At 43.8% G+C, this 19,321-nt stretch overlaps 1 protein-coding gene and 1 non-coding gene across 3 annotated transcripts; one reads left to right on the plus strand and one right to left on the minus strand.

Annotated features, from left to right (window-relative positions):
- Positions 1–1,480: 1,480 nt before the first annotated feature.
- Positions 1,481–1,696, minus strand: LOC149301073 (small nucleolar RNA U3). Its single transcript, XR_016272261.1, has one exon. It is a non-coding gene; the product is annotated as a small nucleolar RNA U3 (small nucleolar RNA).
- Positions 1,697–5,901: 4,205 nt separating this feature from the next.
- Positions 5,902–15,084, plus strand: LOC149301074 (transmembrane protein 39B). 2 transcript variants are annotated; one of them, XM_089484634.1, is made up of 8 exons: positions 5,902–6,029; positions 6,641–6,860; positions 7,191–7,295; positions 7,364–7,518; positions 8,318–8,639; positions 14,137–14,324; positions 14,522–14,642; positions 14,848–15,084. In XM_089484634.1, exons 5-8 carry the CDS (start codon positions 8,325–8,327, stop codon positions 15,082–15,084), a joined length of 861 nt encoding a protein of 286 aa, XP_089340760.1. In that variant the 5' UTR covers positions 5,902–6,029; positions 6,641–6,860; positions 7,191–7,295; positions 7,364–7,518; positions 8,318–8,324. The 2 variants fall into 2 exon arrangements, with proteins under 2 accessions (XP_089340760.1, XP_089340761.1); XM_089484635.1 differs by having other exon boundaries at positions 7,191–7,274.
- Positions 15,085–19,321: the final 4,237 nt, after the last annotated feature.

Raw genomic sequence — 19,321 nt, forward strand, 5'->3', positions numbered from 1 at the left:
GAAATGGTCTTGGGATATACTGGTCATAACAGTCATACTGGTCATAACTGTAATACAAGAGAGCCAGCATATCAACAAGAGTTATCAGAGTCCATCCTCATATACAAGGTTGTTTAGCAAACCCCTGAAAGGGCATAAGGTCTGTATATTTTTTACTTTGTACTAGTAATATGCAAAAGATAGATAATTTAGGGATAAGTCATTAATGCATATTATTTGTATTTTGTTTAGCTCTTACGGTGAATTTTTGGAGTTAAAGGAAAGTTTACAATAAAGCTTTTAAAAATCATCAGTAAAGTTTTGGCCATCATTCAGACGGGGTCTGCTACAGTAATACATTTCACATACAAGGCATTCTGCAATGCAGCATAGAGCACAAATGTGAACAGCTTCATCATGTATATACAGACATATTTGTACAATAAAAATCTTTCACATCGTATTCTACTGTGTTGCAGCATAGCACCAACAATCATTTACACACTAGTCTGTAACATATTATAAAGAAGCAACAGTCAAGAAAGCAGTAAAACTGTTGGCAGGGCCGGCCCTACAATGGGGCCGACTGGGGCAATTGCCCCAGGCGGCACTTCAGAAGGGGCGGCACTTTGCGGTTTTTTGTTTTTTTTTTTGAAGCGGAGGAGAGAGAGAGGGGCACCAAGTGATTTTCGCTTACCCGCTCGGCGCCCCTCTCTCTCTCCTCTGCGGCGAGTTTACCTGTTCGGTCTCGGTGCCGGCTTGTAATGCAGAGCGCCGGAAGTGACGCGAATTTCCGGCACTCAGCATTACAAGCCGGCACCGTGGCAGCACAGGGAGACTCGCCGCAGGACTGTTTAAGGGTAAGTACCGGGGGGGGGTAGATAATGCCGCCCCCCCCCCAGCGTCGGCGGGGGGCGGCATTTTAAACTTCGCCCCAGGCGGCGTTAAGTCTTCGGCCGGCCCTGACTGTTGGCGCTATATAAATAAAAGATTATTATAATAATAATAATAATAATAAACTCCGTCTGATGCATTTGGCAAAGAGCTCTATACAACAGACAAAAAGAGGTGAAAGGGAGCAGCCTTGTCTGACCCCAGAGAGAACTGGGAAGGGGTCAGTCTTCCAGCCGTTCACCAGCACTGAGCTGCAAATATCAAGGTACATCAGGTTAGCATACGAATAGAACATCTCCCCCAGTCCAAACCTCCACAGCACCTGTCCCATAAAACCATTAGACAGCTGATCGAATGCCTTCTCTTGGTCTAGGGTGACCAGAGCATATGAGGACCAGGCTGTCTGTGACTCAGTACCCTCGGATGCCACAGATCTGGTGGGGGGCAGACAATCTGTCTTCTGACTTTCTCAGCAAGGATCATATAGCTGCACTCTGAGCACATATGAGATGCCAAACATGTAAATAAATGAAAAACTTTATCTCCACTTGCATAAACTTAAACAGTATCAACATTTCATCTATAATTGTACTTCATTGAGAGAATAACCATTCAGCTTGTGCATTCCCCCTCCTACTCTTCATGAATAAAGAGAGGAACAATCATCAAAAGTAACAAGCAGCTGTTATAAACAGCACTTGATACCCACTTCATGCTCAGGGGAACACACTGCAGCTCTTCTTCATGGTTACTGAGTTTGACCACTTTTGAGCACATTTCTCCAGTTAAGAACTATAGAAATGATCCCTGAAAGTAAAATCTTAATGATTTCACTAAAGAACAAAAGTGCCAGATATAAGCAACCCTCTTTAACATTACTGTGCCAAACTAAAACTTATACTAAAACACACTATTACAATGCAGAGTAATTTTCAAAATGGTCTGCAATACAAAGGAATGTTTGTAACGTTTGTATTATCAAAATCTTTCACATCATACTGAGTATTCTACTGTGTTGCAGAATAGCACCAACAATCATTTACACACTAGTATGTAACATGTTATAAAGAAGCAACAGTCAAGAAAGCAGTAAAACAAAAAAGGAAACAGTTCCAGGAGTGCAAAAACGATGTAGTAATATGGCAGGAGTGACAACTGAGGTTAAGGAGTTCAGAAGAGTGGTGTTATGTAAGTCTTAATTTTTGAGACTGTGATGGAATGGTGGAGTAACCTTTAAGCAAGCTGAGTATCAACCTGCAACTGTCTCGCAGAGTTTGATGGAATTTTATTCAAGTACTGAACATACATTACATAGAAGGCAAACAGAGATGCAGTACAGAACACAAACATCAACAGCTTAACCAAATATATACAATAATAGCATGTGTGTACTGTCTATACAATTGCATACCTGAAAAAGCCAGTTACAACAAGTGCAAAAAAGCTACCAAAATCACATCATACAGTTTAAAAACATTTAACAGTCCCAGGGGCACAGATATAGAGGCATTGTAGCTGGGATAACACCTGAGAATGGAAATGAGGGTGGAGAATGGGGGTTACAACAGAAATGCCAAGTGTTTAAGGGATGGGGATGAGGAGGGTAAGGACTGGGGATTAATCCTCCTTGGGACTGTCAATGACGGTGTAGTCTCTTAGCAAGCTGATACTCAGCCTGCAACAGTCTCGGACAGTGATCTGTTCCCTACCCAGGGTCAGGTGATTCCAACAAACCACAAAGCATCTTTAATACAACACATTAGGCACCACGCTTCTATGGCACCCTCTTTCTGAGTTCCTAGAATAAATCCATACAAAACAGAGTGGTAGGAGGGGAACTTCCTCTCCACAGAGTATTTGAGTTCAATTTCCAAGGATCCCAACCAAGCCTGTGCAAAAGAACAAATTAAGTCTCCCCCACTACGATGCACTGTGGGCAGTGTCTGTATCTGCACAGCTCCCTAGCATCCATGAATGTCCTTAAGGGGAGGCATCCCTGGGTGGCTGTCCATGCGATGTCCTTGTTTCTTTTGGTCAACCTGCTTGATTCCACGTTAGTCCAATCTCTACTGTGCCATCAAAAAACCCTGGAATCAGCACCATGATGTCCTTGGCTCTGATGAGTTTATAGATTACTCAAGGTTTGTTTCACTCTCTCTAGTTGCTTTTCCCTCAAAAACCTTATAACACCCAGATAAAACTAGGGTTTGTTTCAGTTGTGAGGGATGGGGATGTCCCATTTCAGACTCCTCCAGCGGGGAGCAGGTAAAAGCGGGACATAGAGTTCCCCACAAACTCACTGACATTATTTCTCACTGTCCTACACATAGTTGCAAACAAAAGAGACCATTAGAAACTATTTGACTTTATTGAGTCTTACCTTCCCAGCACTTCAAGGCCTCACCATCTCAGCCAGACCCCAATGCCCGAAGCAATGGTGAATTGCTCGCACTACATGCAACATCTAAAATACCTCTTTTCAACCAACTCCGCTACAATTAACTCCCAACAAGAAGCATTTATAGAAACATATCCTGTCTTTATGAGGTTGTCATCGCTTAGACACCACAATGGATCAACAGACTCACCTGACACATTCTTCAATCTCTGAAATGATAGCCAAGGATACCAGACTATGCTGTTTCTAACTCCATGTTGTTTGGTCCCTACGCTCCTGCACCACTTATCTCTCCATTTTTCATACAATGTTGTAGGTTTGTAAACAAATGCATGAGGAAGTATTGGATGAGTAGATGAAAGGTACCGGTAGCAGGATCTCTCCCTGTAAGTAAAGCCTACCAAATGTACAAGATTTGGATTTAGTTGACTATTATGAGCCCTGGTTAATTTCGACCTTTTGCAACAGGGGGCAGTAAAACCCGGATCTTGATTTAGGGAACTACAACTCCCATAAATGTTTGCCAACCCAATCCGGAAGTGGCTCCTGGAGGTTTATGGGCATTGGAGTTTAATTTTGCAGTGATTTTCACTTGAGGTATTAAAACATCATCAACACTGATGATTCATTTGGCAAAAAACTACAAAAATAGAGTACAATCCAGGTTATAACAGGCCCGCTCACGCACTGCCCCCCCCTTCATGCTGACTCCAAGTGTTCGCAAAACGTTATTGTCGTATAAAGACGTTCTGCTAAAAGAGCACCCCTGCTCACTGTTTTTTCCCAGTGGAAACCCCTACAAATATTTTCACATTGTGCGCCTATTTACTACGGCCTTTTCTGTGACAGGTCTATTTTGGTTAAACGTTGTTTGGTACACCAAGGGGCGTGTTCCTTTGAGTTCTAAGCATATGAGACACAAAACGACATCCCTTTCCCGTCTCCTTTACGGTAACTCGGAAATAAAGCGCCAAAACTCAACAAATGTCAAATGTGGGTGTTTGCTCTAATGCTTAGCGCAATATGCACGCCTCTGACTTCGCGCATGCTTAGCGCATGCGTCTGACTTCATCACGTTGATTTGCGTCCTGACCCCTGAGCCTTAGCTTCCTTACGCGCGTACCCGAGCTTCTTTAACACAGAGCGCGCTCACGCCGGGCAGCAGTGGTGAGTGTGGGAGGGTAGGGGCTAACGTTGCTTGTTATACTTATGAGGGGAGCATGAGGTAGCCTCGTTATGCTGTGATGTTCGCGGTGTGCTTGTCTGTAGTAATATTTCTGCGGGCGGGTGTTTATTATCCGATGCTGTATTCAATTTCTTCGTTTCTATAATCAGTAATGTACCCAACTGTGTTATTCTGTCCCCTTTGGCGCACCTACAGTTTTTGCACTTGTTTTTCATAATGCTACAGTTATATACTTTGTTGGTGCTCTTCTGCGTACATTCTTGTTCTTATATGTCTTAATACTTCACCATTGGAAGCCTGTTTTGTTGATACCCCTCTTGTAAAATAATGGTGCCCCCTTCTGGATTTTCTTATTCTTGCCATAACCTCTTCTAGGTCTAAATCCTGACACCTCCTCTCTGCTGGTGTGTAGTGTGTGTGTGTAATATATATATATATATATATATATATATATATATATATATATATATATATATATAAATTATATTACACACACACACACACACCCTTATTCAACCCTTCTTCATAACCAAAAATTAATATATTTAAATTTATTAATTTAGTATTATTATAACTTTGAACTGAGGGAGAAAGCATGTAGTAACGGTAGCAGTTTGCTTCTTCGCTCCAGCTGCCATATGCATCTTAATTTATATGATAGATAAGTGGCCTTTAAATTACCATTTGCCTCCCAAATTGTACGGAAGGATTCAGCGGAATTCCCTTATGCATTTACTCCCCCCCCCATGAGACTGCTGAGTTGCAAGAGTTCCAGGGGGTCTGATGAGACCCCCCTCCCCTTGTTCATGCACGGAAAGCACTCCCGCTTGATTGAGATTACTAAACGTACATTGCATGCAAGGCATGTAGAAACATTAGCAAGTATATACACTGATAGCATGTGTGTGCTGTTAATAACGAGACAAAACACACAAAACAGACAGTCATGCAACAAACCGAGGCTACAGTAATCACATCGTAAATTAAAAACACACACACACACGCAAATGAAGTAAAAGGGGCGCAGAAATGGTGGCCTTGCGGCCATCTGCAGTCCAAAGGAATATGGCAAAAGTGTAAGAGATGAAGGGGTCAGGAAAGTTATTTGAAACGGGTTGATTTTTGCCAAAAAGAGTCTGAGTCTGCTTTAGGCAGCTGTGGCTGGCATGAAAAAGCAAGGAGGGACAATGTGCTGTGGCTCTTTCTTAAGAAACGCAATGTTATTTTTTTCGGGTTAAGGAATGCACATTTAAGAACTTACGAAGTCCCCGAGTATACGTTTTTCATTCACAGCCCAATGATGTATTGATTTACTTCAGGTTCTGTCATTTTAATTTCTATCATTTAATTTTTTGCTTATGTCATTCTTTCTCCTAATGAACGATACAGCATGTGAATCTGTCTTCCATGTCAAGCTGTGACCGGGAGAGTAATTGACTCAGACATGGCGGGAGGGCGCCGGGGGCCAAACCGGACGTCCTACTGCCGGACTAACTTTTGTGAGCCAGGGTCTTCAGGGGGTCCTGCCCATGGAGGAAATTCTGCTGTCGGTGGAGTGAGATCCAGAGCCAGGTACAGTATAAATTGTGATGCTTCATAGTAAGCTCAATCCTATGCTAAATGCTTATTATATGGTAATAATATTTACATTTAAATATAAATAGCTTTCACTGGTTTCATCACTCAGTTTCGTACTAAAATATTGTTTGAATGGCTAGATAATAATGCTGCACGGTACAGCCATGTTCCTTTCCTTGGTGATAATATATAATATCAATTTTGAAGTAAACACGATTGGGCATAAAGAATGCCACACTGAGAGAGGTGTCAGGTTGCCCAATCATACATCGGGAACATTAATATTATGTGTAATCCAAGTAAGGCCTGCTAAGATTGCTGTAGTTATGGACACATTAATTGCTATAGCAATATGATAATTTCAGATGTTTTCCCCTGCAGATGGGCACAGAGCACCGGTTAGCTTAAGCCTGGCCATGGAGACAAGTTTGCATGTTAGATAATGTGTATGCAATTGTATACAAAAGATTCATATGTCTATTAGAAAGATATACGTGAAGAGATTTATTTTTTTAAATGTGCTATTTAATATCTACATTTTAATTTTCCTCTTCTCCTGTCATGATATCTCAAGTACACGTCACAATGTATCCTCTCCTGCATAGGAGTAGCTCCAGCACCGGTATGTCCAGTCCCCCTCTGGCAGCTCAGACTGTGGTGCCACTGCGACATTGCAAGATACCTGAGCTTCCTGCTGACCGTCACCTCCTTTTTGAGCTGCAGCTTTTTTTCTGTCACCTTATCGCCTTGTTCGTGCACTACATAAACATCTACAAGACTGTGTGGTGGTATCCATCTACCCACCCTCCATCACACACTTCTCTGGTGAGCATTGGTCACTGGGCACAGTGGAAGGGTAACAACTGGATCCTTTAATTATGTCCATGTTCAGTATGGCAAGAGACATCAGGGATGTGTTTGATTAGTTCAGACACTGCTTAATCAGTCAGGCATTGACAATATATTGTGTTTGTTGTGCATATGGCTTTGTAGTGTTTATCTTCTTCTCTGTTGCCAATTAAGTAGGGGCGTTCTTGCCTTCCATGTCATGTAGCATATTTTGTATAGCAGCTTCTTTGTTCCTTAGCATGCTACATCAGGATTCTGTTCCTGATTGGTGTTTTATAATGGATATTTGTTTTGTAACTCCTGCAGAATTTCCACCTAATTGATTTTAATGTGCTGACCCTTACAACCATTGTGCTAGCGAGGAGATTGATTGGAGCAATTGTAAGGGAGGTGAGTATGTAAATATGCAATGTGGTCATATGTGTATTTAGTGGTTTTATTTTATTTATCGGTTGACCTCTTTCTTTCGTTATATGTAGGCCTCTCAAGGAGGAAAGTCTTCCCTACCGCACTCTCTGCTGCTAGTAGCTACACGGTTCGCAGTGCTTACCGGAACAGGCTGGAGTCTGTGTCGCTCCATTATTCTTCTTTTCAGGACACACTCCTTCCTCAATTTGCTTTTCCTGTGCTACCCGTGAGTGAGTGAGAGAACAGGCAGACCGACATCATGAATTCTGTCAGAAACTTGTGACCACTTACAAGTACTAAACAAATGAGTTTAGACATTGTAAACCAAAATATCAAATAACCTTATATAAGGTTATAATTAGTTATATTATATAAGTGTAATAAGGGACAGATTTGAAATCAATACAACCCAGTGTGTCTGTAATTTAAAGCTGTAGTGTTTTGTCTTGTTTTTAGTTTTTTAGTCCTTTAGACATAGCCCAATAACGTGCTCTCTTACTGTTGCTGAGCTCCAACTCCCATGATTTTCAGTCTGACACTCCAAAAGCTAATTGAAAACCATGGGACGCCATGTAAAGCTAAGAATCGGTGCAATAGTCACATACTGGTTGTTGAATATGACGCCATAAAACATAAAAAGATAGAATCTGATGGCAGACAAGAACCATTCGGCCCATCACATCTGCCCTTTTTTTTTCTGATGTAAGGACAGGATAGCTTTAAGCATATCTCATGCATGTTTAAATTCCCTCACATTATTAGCCTCTATCACCTCTGATAGGAGGCCATTTCATTTATCGACCACTCTATCACTAAAATTAAACTTCCTCACATTACATCTAAACTTCTGACCCTCTAATTTTAGATTATGAACTCTTATTCTAACATTTCCCCCTTTATAAACTTTTTGTTAAATTCCTTTAGTATTTTTGTTCTTAAATAATGCCATTTTAATTCTTTCTTATGGAAAATAATTCTGTTAGGATTGGTTGGTGACTTCTGTAACTCCTTCTTATGTCCCTCAGGTTTGGTATGTACATTCCTTTCCTGCAGCTAGGCTATGATTTTCCACGATCAAATCTTTTTTCCCGTGTGCCTGGTTCCCGTGTTAGCGGAGAAGTGGAGCGGGGAGGACGAGATTACTTTACAATTCTGCAGCACATGTGGAGGTTACACATGCCGAACACAGACCCACTCCCCACACACGCGTGCTGCCTTTCTCCTGATCTGATCCGCAGCGAGGTACACTACCTGAAGCTGGACTTCAACTGGCGTGTACGGGAAGTGCTGCTCAGCTCCATGCTGTCTGCCTACTATGTGGCGTTTGTGCCTGTCTGGTTTGTAAAGGTAATCATTAATGTGATTTTATAAGCATTCCACTGTTACTGTGGCTGAGAAACATACATGAACATTGGCGGGGACTAAGCAATAGCTAGTTGTGATAGTGAACATACTGTCAGGGGGTTTTTTTTATGCCAAATAAACGGATCTATGGTTGTGGAAGAGTTGAACACTACTAAATTAACTTTTTCCAAGTGAATAACTGGATGTGTAAAATTGTCTGTTATATGGCACTAACAAAAATAAGGTGTGGAGAGCCCTGTTTAATAAAGCTTACCTTCTGAAGAGGATTTTGTATCAAATGCATGCCTTACCTGCAGTGTGTTCTGTGATATGGTTCTCTTTTGAAGATATGCCTAATGTGTTGGTCTGTATCTTGTTCTCCTTGCCATTCCAGGTGGCACAGGAGAAGAGAAGGCTCCGCCTACCAGGTAGGGCAGGAAATACTATAAAAAAAAAAAAAAAGAGACCTCCCCCTTCCTCCCCAGTGTTGTTTCCTGCCCTACTCAGGTAGCAGTTAGGCTGAATCTTACCTCTACTTCCTTTTTTTATTTTCTCGGAGCCCCAGGGGGCGTCCTTGTTGATACCCGGCAGAGGTCCCGTGTGGATCCAGGGTTCGTGCGGCAGCCTCGGAGGCTGCAACTCCGCGTTTATCTCGGCAACGCACACGAGGCTCAGCCCTCTTTCGGCTCTGCCCACAGCCCAGGGGGCTCACTGGGATGTGTATCCTCGGGCTCCGGTTCACTCCGTCCCGGGGAATCCTCAGAGTGTGGCACGGCAGGAGGAGATCTCTAACCGACTGTGCCGGTTTCTCTGCACTCGTTCATACTCCAATCGGCTTCACTTCCAGTGCAGCGACCCGGGGTCATGAGAGGTCAATTGGCTGGGAATTTCCGGATGTGAGGTTTCCGGTCCTGGGCACCTAAATGCCTCTGTATAAAACGCCAGAATGGGTAAGATCTTTCCTTGCTCTTCGTTTCTGTGCTATAGTATTGCATCTACTTCTCTGCTATTGTGCCTGCCTGTGCCTGAGGATTCTTTACTGCCATTTCAAGTAGGTGTTGCCCTCTTGGCTTGGAAGAAGTTTTACGTTGCCTATGCCATTGTTTTCTGCGGTTACAGCTTGTGTTTTTTCTCCTCAGTCATGTCAGATAAAAATCAGGATATCCCTCCTGAAGACTCCCCACATAGGAAATCTGTGGGAAAGACGAAACACAAAGCCTGCTCATCCTGCAAAAAGACCCTGCATGACCCTTCGGCCAAAACGTGCAACTCCTGCTCTTGGCCTAAAGAAGTTTCCATGACGGAATTTACCTCCTGGTTGAAGGGGGAACTTCAGTCTACCTTTGACTGTTTTCGAGCCATGGCAAGCTCCTCTCAGGCACCTGTACCCCAGCAACAATTTTACCAGCAGTGTCCACCAAATTATCTCCCAGATAACCCGGAAGATTATTCGGCCCCTTTTTCTGAATATGACTACCAGTCGAATGACCCACAGTCTTCTGATGAGGACGGGGAGATTAAGGAAGAAACCTTTTTCTTTCCAGTCGAAGAAACAGGGAAACTCATCTCTGCAGTCAGATCTACACTGAATCTACAGGATGACATACCAGTTGCAAAACCAGATCCTTTTCAGGGTCACTCTAGGAAACCGCAGACCTTTCCAGTCCACGATTCACTTTCTGCCATTATCACGGAGCAGTGGAAATATCCTGACAGGAGATTCTTCACATCCTCCAGGACCAAGAAGCTTTTTCCTTTCGATAATAAGAATTCTGAGGCCTGGGAAGTCCCGAAAATCGACACCGCAGTAGCCAAGGCCATGAAAAAAACAGCCATTCCGTTGGAGGATGCGTCCCATTTCAAAGACCCCATGGACCGGAGGGCGGAGTATGCCGCCAAAAGGTCTTTTGAAGCAGCAGCGGCGAACTTTCGTCCAGCTATTGCTATGGCGTCAACTTCCAGAGCCATTAAAATCTGGCTCCAACAGGCGGTGAAAGACCTTGCAGCTATTCCAGGGACTGAGCAGGTCGCAAGAAACCTGTCCGACACCTGCTTAGCAGTTGATTTCATCTCCGATGCCTCCATTGAATCAGTCCGTACGTCTGCTAAAGCCACTGTGCTTTCAGCGGTTTCTAGGCGAGCTCTCTGGCTTAAGTCGTGGTCTGCAGATAATGCCTCTAAACACAAGCTGTGCGGCATTCTGTTCCTCTTCGGCAGCGATCTCGACACGATCCTAGAATCCACCACGGGGGACAAGCACTGGTTACCTCAGAGGAAAGGACCACCTCGTTTCAGGTGGAATTATTACAGAGCTCCAAGAGACAGAGAGTCCTACAGGCCCTCAACCTCCAATCAAGACTACCAGTCCTTTCGGGGTAAACCCTACGCAAGAGGAAGATTCCAGAGAGGAAGAGACAGGGACGGTAAAGCAGGAAGGTTCTGACGCCAGCAGGCTTCAGGTAGGGGGCAGGTTGACCAGTTTCATTCATGCCTGGGAAGAGATCACCTCAGACCCCTGGGTCCTTCGCATCATCGAACAAGACTATGCTCTGGAGCTTACTCACTTACCTGCCCGGAAATTCCTGCCCCCTGCAGATCCTTGGAAAAGATCGGGTTTCTTCTCCACTCAACAACTTAATTCACGAAAGAGCTCTGGTCCCGGTTCTTCATCAGGAGATAGGAGATGGAACCTACTCCCACGTCTTTGTCGTGCCAAAGCCATCCGGGCAATTCAGGCTAATAACCTACAGGTGGTGAACACCTGTATAAGATACAACAGGTTCCGGATGGAATCCCTGAAGTCCGCCACAGAGATCATTTCTTCGGGGGACTTCATGGTCACCATAGACCTGCAGGATGCCTATTTACATGTTCCCATCAGAAGAGACCACCAAAGATTCCTCCGTCTGGCTGTTCCATTACCTCAAGGTATTCGACATTTTCAGTTTCGGGCTCTTCCTTTTGGAATTGCTTCAGCACCTCGGATCTTCACGTCATGTCGGTGGTCGTGGCTTTTCTGAGGCAAAAAGGCATAAAAGTGGTCCCATATCTGGAGGATTGGCTCCTCGTAGTGACCTCAGCATCTCTGCTCCAGTCCCATCTGGCGTTTTCTCTCAGGACCCTCCACGACCTAGGATGGCTGGTAAACAGACTCAAGTCACAGTTGCTTCCAAACAGACGCCGTACCTTTCTGGGAATGATCCTCGATTCACACGTACAGAAGACGTTTCTCCCTCAGGACAAGATCCTAAGATTGAGGGAATTCACACACGCGGTCCTAACGAACAAGCCAGTGTCCATCAGAGCCATCATGTCTTTGCTTGGTCTAATGATCTCCTCCATCTCGGCGGTTCCCTGGGCACTTGCTCACTCAAGACCTCTTCAACAGTTCCTGCTGGATCACTGGGATCGCTCCAGGATGTCCTATCGCAAGAAGGTCCGACATTCTCCCTTCGTTCAGGAGTCACTCCGATGGTGGCTGACAGCCAAGAATCTTTCACAGGGGCAGAAGCAGGCGCCTGCAGACCCTGACCGCTCAGATCTGCCGATGGGTGGAGTTCAGTCACTGCACTCTCTCCGCGGTTCATCTCAAGGGTTCACAGGAGGCGGATTACCTCAGCAGGAACTCAGTACTTCTGGGAGAATGGTCCTTAAACAAAAGGGTCTTTGCCTTCATCACAAAGAAATGGGGTACTCCTCAGATAGACCTGATGGCCACACACCTAAACAAACAGGTAAAGGAGTTTTTTTTTTTTTTCTCTCTCTCCAGTCGGCTGTCCCCGAGCCCTGGAAGCACTCTCGCAGACTTGGGACTTCGATCTCGCGTTTGTTTTTCCTCCGCTTCCCCTTATCTCCAGAGTGCTCTGGAAGATTCGGGAAAACCCTCAAAGTGTCATCCTGGTGGTTCCCTTCTGGCCTCGAAGAATCTGGGTTTCGGACCTTACCAACCTGGCCGTAGACGAGCCCATGCTTCTTCCTCAGGTAAAGGATATTCTCGTTCAAGGCCCTGTTCTCCACCCAGATCCCTCCCGGCTCAACCTCTCAGCATGGCTTCTGAAAGGGAGATCCTGACCTCAAGGGGATTAACTTCATCAGTAGTGGAAACAATTCTCTCCAGCCGCAAGAAAACTACGGCTGCTAAATACCAGAAGGTTTGGGAAACATTCATCACCTGGTGCAATGGGCACGAGGTATCCTCTCCATCCGTCCGTGAAGTTCTGCGCTTTTTACGCTTTGATAAGGGGTTACAACCTGCTACTATCAAGATCCAGATCTCAGCTCTCAGCAACTTCTTGGACTCCAATCTGGCTTCCCATCCCTGGATCTCCAGATTTTCTAAGGGGATGTGCAGACTTCGCCCAAGGCTCCGTCTGTCGGTTCCACCTTGGGACCTTAACCTCGTGTTGCACCAACTCACCACGTCTCCTTTTGAGCCTCTAGAGGATACCTCTCTAAAGCTGCTCACCTACAAGGTTGTCCTTCTAGTAGCCCTCACTTCCGCTAGGAGGGTGAGTGAGCTCCAGGCTCTCTCCAGAGTGGAACCTTTTCTCAGGATTCTGCCGGACTGCATTATCCTCCGTTTACCACCAGAGTTTCTCCCTAAAGTTGTCTCACCTTTCCATTCGGATCAGGAGATCGTCTTACCTACTTTATGTCCGGATCCCAAGAATCCCATGGAGCTGGAACTCCACTCGCTAGGCCTGCGGAGGTGTATCCTGTCTTATCTCTCGCGTACGTCTGCCTGGAAGAAATCCAATGCTCTCTTCCTGTCCTTTGCGGGGACCCGCAAGGGCAGAGCAGTGTCCAAGGCTTCCATAAGCCGCTGGCTTAAGGACGCAATCACCTTATGTTACATCTCCGCGGGAAGAGTACCTCCCTCCGGCCTGAAGGCACAGTCGACCAGATCCGTCTCGACTTCCTGGGCTGAACTCTCCGGGGTGAATCCGTCTCATTTGCAAGGCAGCGACCTGGAGGTCGATTCATATGTTCGGAAGGCACTACAGGCTGAATCTTCATCTCTCTGACTAGTCTCAATTTGGTCGTCGTGTCCTGCAGACTGGAATCCTTCCCTCCCTATCTCGCTAATTCTTCTCATGTGCCACCTGGAATGGCAAGGAAAGTGAAAATTCTTACCTGGGAATTCCTTTTCCTTGTCCATTTCGTAGGTGGCACACTTTTACTCCCACCCATTAAATTTACTTTTGCTTGTCTATTATTTGTCTGAGTCCTTCTTTTTAACCACACTGGGGAGGAAGGGGGAGGTCTTCTTTTTTTTTTTATAGTATTTCCTGCCCTACCTGGTAGGCGGAGCCTTCTCTTCTCATGTGCCACCTTGGAAATGGAAAAGGAATTCCCAGGTAAGAATTCACTTTCTTAATGGTTTTTGATCTGTAGGTTGCTATCTTCGTATGTAATGATTTCTTATCCCCCCCACTTATCCTTTCTGTGATTCATCTATATATCTGACCTCCTCTTTGTACCTCTTGTGTATCATGAACAGAGCACACAATATTATGATAAGCGGTGGTCCTGTGAACTGTTTCTGCAAGTATCCCTGAGCACATCAGTCATTCTTACCCAGCACCTCCTGCCTGCACGGTATTGTGATCTGTTACACAAGGCCGCAGCTCACTTGGGCTGCTGGCAGAAGGTGGACCCAGCCCTCTGCTCCAATGTGCTGCAGCACTCGTAAGTTCATTTACACATTCTGTACAAATACAAAATGCAGATGTGCGGTCTACATATGACTTGATACCTTAGTAATCCAAACCTTTTTAATATTAAGTTGATTGAAAACATCCACGCAGATGCCCTCATGTGGGTGCAGTCAAACTCCTATAACCTTACAAGCTTTGAGTCATTTAATGACTGTTTATGTCTGACAGGTGGATGGAGGAGTGCATGTGGCCACAAGGAGTCCTGGTTAAATACAACAAGAATGTCTACAAAGCAGTTGGCCATTACAATGTGGCCGTTCCCGCCGATGTTTCGCACTTCCGCTTTCATGTGAGTATTGAGAAAAGAAGTACGTGATCATGCTCCTTACATATTGGGTGTTTATTTTTTTTTGCGTTTTTTTTTTACAAAGAACAATTCTTACATCATAGTTTGAAAACTGGTCTTAGCACCATTTTTTAATACTGTATATTGTTTAATGATTTGTAATTGTACACTAGTGTGATAACTGATTTAATTTATTTCTCCCATTTAGTTTTTTTTCAGTAAACCTTTGCGTGTCTTGAACATTTTAACAGCCCTGGAGGGAGTTCTAATCTTTTACCAGCTCTACTCGCTTCTGTCCTCAGAGAAGTGGCACCATACCATCTCCTTAGCTCTAATTCTTTTCAGTAATTACTATGCCTTTTTTAAACTGCTACGTGACCGTATCGTGCTGGGGAAAGCATATTCCTACACTGGTGTCTCAGATCCTGAACAGAAACTGAACTGACAACTCCCTCTGCACCAGAGCTCTGTATTTTTGTTACAAATGCTTTTGTTTCTTTGTGTAATTAAAAGAAAGAGCTTATTTTTTTACTATGATATTCTGTGTAGTCTTTATTTTGTAGGCTAGATGAGCTTAAGACTTCCAAGAAAATGCTTTCATATCTTCTAAAGTTCACATAAATACCATTTATATTCTTGATGTACCGAAGATTTTGCAAGAATCTGTTCCAGTACGTAAATGAAATCAAATCTCGGGGACCTCTTCATGTAACATTTCCTGTACTTAATCAAAATGATAGCATTTCCCAAACTCTTATAAACTCTCCAAGTTCTCCCCCCTTCTACTAGCAGCTAAGGACAAAAAACTCCTCAATGCAAGGCTTAGAGAATTCATATGGAAGGGTATAAGGCCAAGATTTATCACAGCAAGATTACAACAAACAAAACAGAATCTGAGCCTTAGTCTACTGGACTTGAAAATATATAGTAGGGCTGCTCGGTTGCACCGTGCATTCGACTGGATCTAAGATACTTAAGGATTTTTGATTTGGAACAACAATTTAGCCTCCATATTAACTCATCAGCTTTGCTGTACACTTTTTTTCCTTACTTTGTAAGGAGGTTGTTGATAATCACCTTCAATACTCCACAGTTAAAGCCTGGGATATTACTTATTTACAACTTAAATTTAATTTATGTTTTATATATGTATGCCCATTTTACACAATCCTAATGTCACCAAGGTTTGGCTAGCCACCTATTTACAGGGTGAGAGGGAGTGGGATCCAGCTCTTGGTGTATCTGGTTGATTTAACCAGTAAAAAAATTCTCATCTACCAGCAATGCAAAACACCCCTCTCTAAACATACAATGGTATGGATATCTACAGCTACAAACATATGCCTGTTCTGTTAGAACATATTTTCCAGAGACTGGCAGAATGATATAGATTCCTTCATCATACATGACTGGGGATCCTCATGTTCAGCCAGCAGACTGTAAAACTTCACCCATTTGCAAGTGCAGATGCTACCTTGGGTATTACATATTGGGCTATCTAAGAAGACCTGCTTCCACTATGGCATTTTGCAGTCACCTAAAATTAAGTGTCAAAAATACATTTAAAACCACACATGCACAAAAATAACAAAAACTTGCCAAGTGAATCTGGCGTCTTAAAAATTCTCCACCCATCAGCCATAGGAAAGGGCATTTTTAAGTAAGGAGTGAATACAATAATAGTGCATTGAAGTCCAAAGTGTTGTACAGTGCTCTTATTGGCACAGTGTGTAGTGCAAAACCAGTTCCCCTGCACCATTACACCACTGTTAGCACCCTGGCTGACCAAACCAGGGGGCTCTGTAAGCACCTTGGGCTTCAAGGAAACCCGTTCAGCCTTAAGGCCAGTGGATCAAGCTTCAAGCTTTCCATCTCCCAGGTACTTGATTTTAGATGGACTAAGCCAAAAAAATTCTCACACCTGGTCATTGTACATTAGATCACTAGGCTCCTCCTTAAGGATGCAAATACACAATAAGTGGTTATTAACCCATCCTAGAGATTGGGAACCACACCCAACTGAACCAAGCTCACGCACCATCCCTACCAGGGCCATCAACACAGGACAAAAGGGCAGCTGCCACTTGAGCATACAGTTGCCCCCCCCCAGCCAGTGTTGTACCAGCTTCAGCCCTTAGAAGCCTCTCGTGGCATAAGTAAAATACAGGCAATGCAAGGCTGGTATTTATGCAGCAGCAGCAGACTTCCTCAAAAGGGCAGAGCTCCTTCTTGAGCTGCTAGCTCTCTGTTTTGACGTGACCCTTCCTTCCATTCCTGCTCCCTGGTATGTGCTTCACCCCCTTTTGCATCTCCTAGAGAGCCTAGCTCTGCTGAAAGTAAAAGGAAGGAGGGAGTGAGTGTGATGGCTGGGTATGAAAGGCCTGATGTTTGAAGGCTGCGTGTGATAGGAGTGAGGTGTGATTGCTAGGTGTAGTTGACAGATGTGAAGGCTGGGTGTCATAAGTGGTGTGTTATTGGTGTGAGGTGTGATTAGAGAGATGATATGGTAGGTATGATGGAATGAGTTGTAATATGTGAAGAACAAAGAAAGGAAGAGATAAAGGGAGAAGAAAGAATAAAAAGAGGGAGAGAGAAGGAAGAGATGAAAGAGTTGCTAACAGAAGAAAAATGAGTGACAAAAGAGTGACAAAAAGGATAGAATAGAAAGAAAGGGAAATGCAAAAGAAAGAAAAAAGAGGGAAAGAAGAAGTAGTGTAAAAAAAAAGGGTCAAAACAAAAAAAGTGGACAAAGAAAGGACACAGAAGAAACAAGATGATGCAAGAGAAGCTGCGGAGCTGCGGGAAGGGAGACAAGGAGAAGGTAGGGAGACATTAAGAGTGTGAGAAAGCAAGAGTGAGAGGGCGTGAAGGAGCGAGTGAAAGTAAGAGAGAATGCTGCAGGACTAACCCGACGATGGACGGAACGGGGTATGACAATGGTCCAAGGGCTGGGGATCAGGAAAGTAAGGACAGGGGATTAATCCTTTTGTAGAGCGAGGTCTTTATCTCTGTGCTTTCTGATTCTTCTGGCATGGTGATTCCTCTTATCTCGGGATTCTGTCTGGGTCAGTCCGCAAGCAACTCTATGCAACAGACAAAACAAAAGTGAAAGATGGCAGCTTATCAGATCCCAGAACAAGCTGGGAATGGGTCAGTTTTCCAGCCATTACAGAACAGAACCAGACTATAAATATTTTAGTACATTAGGTCAACATTATAGCAGAACATCTCCCTTAAACCAAACCTACACAGGACTCTTACCTAAAAACTTGCGGGACAAAGGATTAAATGCTTTCTATTGGTCAATGCTGTCCAGTGCAGCTTGGACCTTGCAGTCCTTGATGTAATAGATTGTGTCCCTGTTAAAGGCTGGACTGTCTACTATCATGCGGCCAAGAATGACACAGGTCTGGTCGAGGTGGACAATCTGCTTGACCGACTGCAACCTGCTTGGGGTCCTACTATTCCTGAGGTATTTAGGGGGAGAATGCAGCTCCTTGAGTGTAAAAGAGGCATTCAGGTTTACTTTCCTACATTTGTTCTGGCAGTGCCTTTTTACACAGGTGTGCTGGGATCCCTGTCAAATTAACGTAAAGGCCCTGGAAAGACCATCTCCTACCATTCAATGCAGTATCAACTTTTTCCAGGAACTCACACCCAGGTTACCATCGAAGAAATGTAATGTACTGAGTTAGAGACGCTTTGTGGTTTTATTCCTGCTGCAATACTTTTTTCACCCATGGAACTGTGTAATGTTTTTGCTTTTGTTTCATCTTTGTACTGTTTGATATCAATGCATGGTTGCGTCAGGTGTACGGTTTCAATTATGGACTGTACAAACATACTGTAACTGCTCACTTAGGCTGTCGATGGTTGTGCTCTGTGCTATGTCGCAGTCTACCGTGTATATATATATATATATATATATATATATATATATATATATACCATATTGGCCCGAATATAGGCCGCACTTTTCCCCCCCACTATAAGTCTTTAAAGTGGGGGTGCGGCCAATGTTCCCTTTAATTTTTCTTCGGTGATGTGCGCACAAAATTTCTGTTGTGCACAATTTTTCCCGGAGCCTAAATTTTGTGCGCACAATATGCTTCTACAGTCCATATAAAGTTGGTGGCGCTGAAAAAAAAAATCACATTGCAAGGGGGTGGAGCTATATATTTCCAACCCTTTTGACTCCATGGTCTATTCCAGGGGCGTCCAAGTTTTTTCTGCAGTGGGCCACTTCATCAGAATTGTATACGTGCGCGTGCGCATTTTTCACTGTGAGAAAATATGGCCTTTAATAAGATATGCAGATTAAAATAAATTAAATGATACAAAACCTTTACTTTTCCTCTCACTGATTTCTGGGATTTCTGGGCCTACAAATGCAGGATTCTGTATAAGTAAAAATAAAATAGTTCTATTTATTTTAGCGATGCACTAAAATGAAAATTCTGGACCAAAAAACGAAAATTCAGGGTTCACTTAGCCGAAACTGAAAATGACCCCCCACACACTTTTAATAAAAGTAAGTTACACACCAAAATTGTACAAAAAATTATAAATTATGATTGTTAACAGCAATCTCAGGCATACCCAGATTCCAGCATGTACTGGTTGGCTGGTCATTGTACCGGTATTTTTTGTCCAATTTTAGTGTGTAACCATGCTTTTATTAA

The sequence above is a fragment of the Sceloporus occidentalis genome, unplaced genomic scaffold (assembly GCF_023333645.1).
Source record: "Sceloporus occidentalis isolate IW3139 unplaced genomic scaffold, rSceOcc1.0.p SCAF_22, whole genome shotgun sequence".
NCBI lineage: Eukaryota > Metazoa > Chordata > Lepidosauria > Squamata > Phrynosomatidae > Sceloporus > Sceloporus occidentalis.

Excerpts from the sequence above, each read along its gene's own strand:
- LOC149301074 (XM_089484635.1), top strand. The coding sequence starts at position 5,902 with ATGGCGGGAGGGCGCCGGGGGCCAAACCGGACGTCCTACTGCCGGACT. Across the intron at positions 6,030-6,640 it reads GGAGTGAGATCCAGAGCCAG|GAGTAGCTCCAGCACCGGTA; the intron begins GTACAGTATAAA and ends TCTCCTGCATAG. Across the intron at positions 14,643-14,847 it reads TTTCGCACTTCCGCTTTCAT|TTTTTTTTCAGTAAACCTTT; the intron begins GTGAGTATTGAG and ends TCTCCCATTTAG.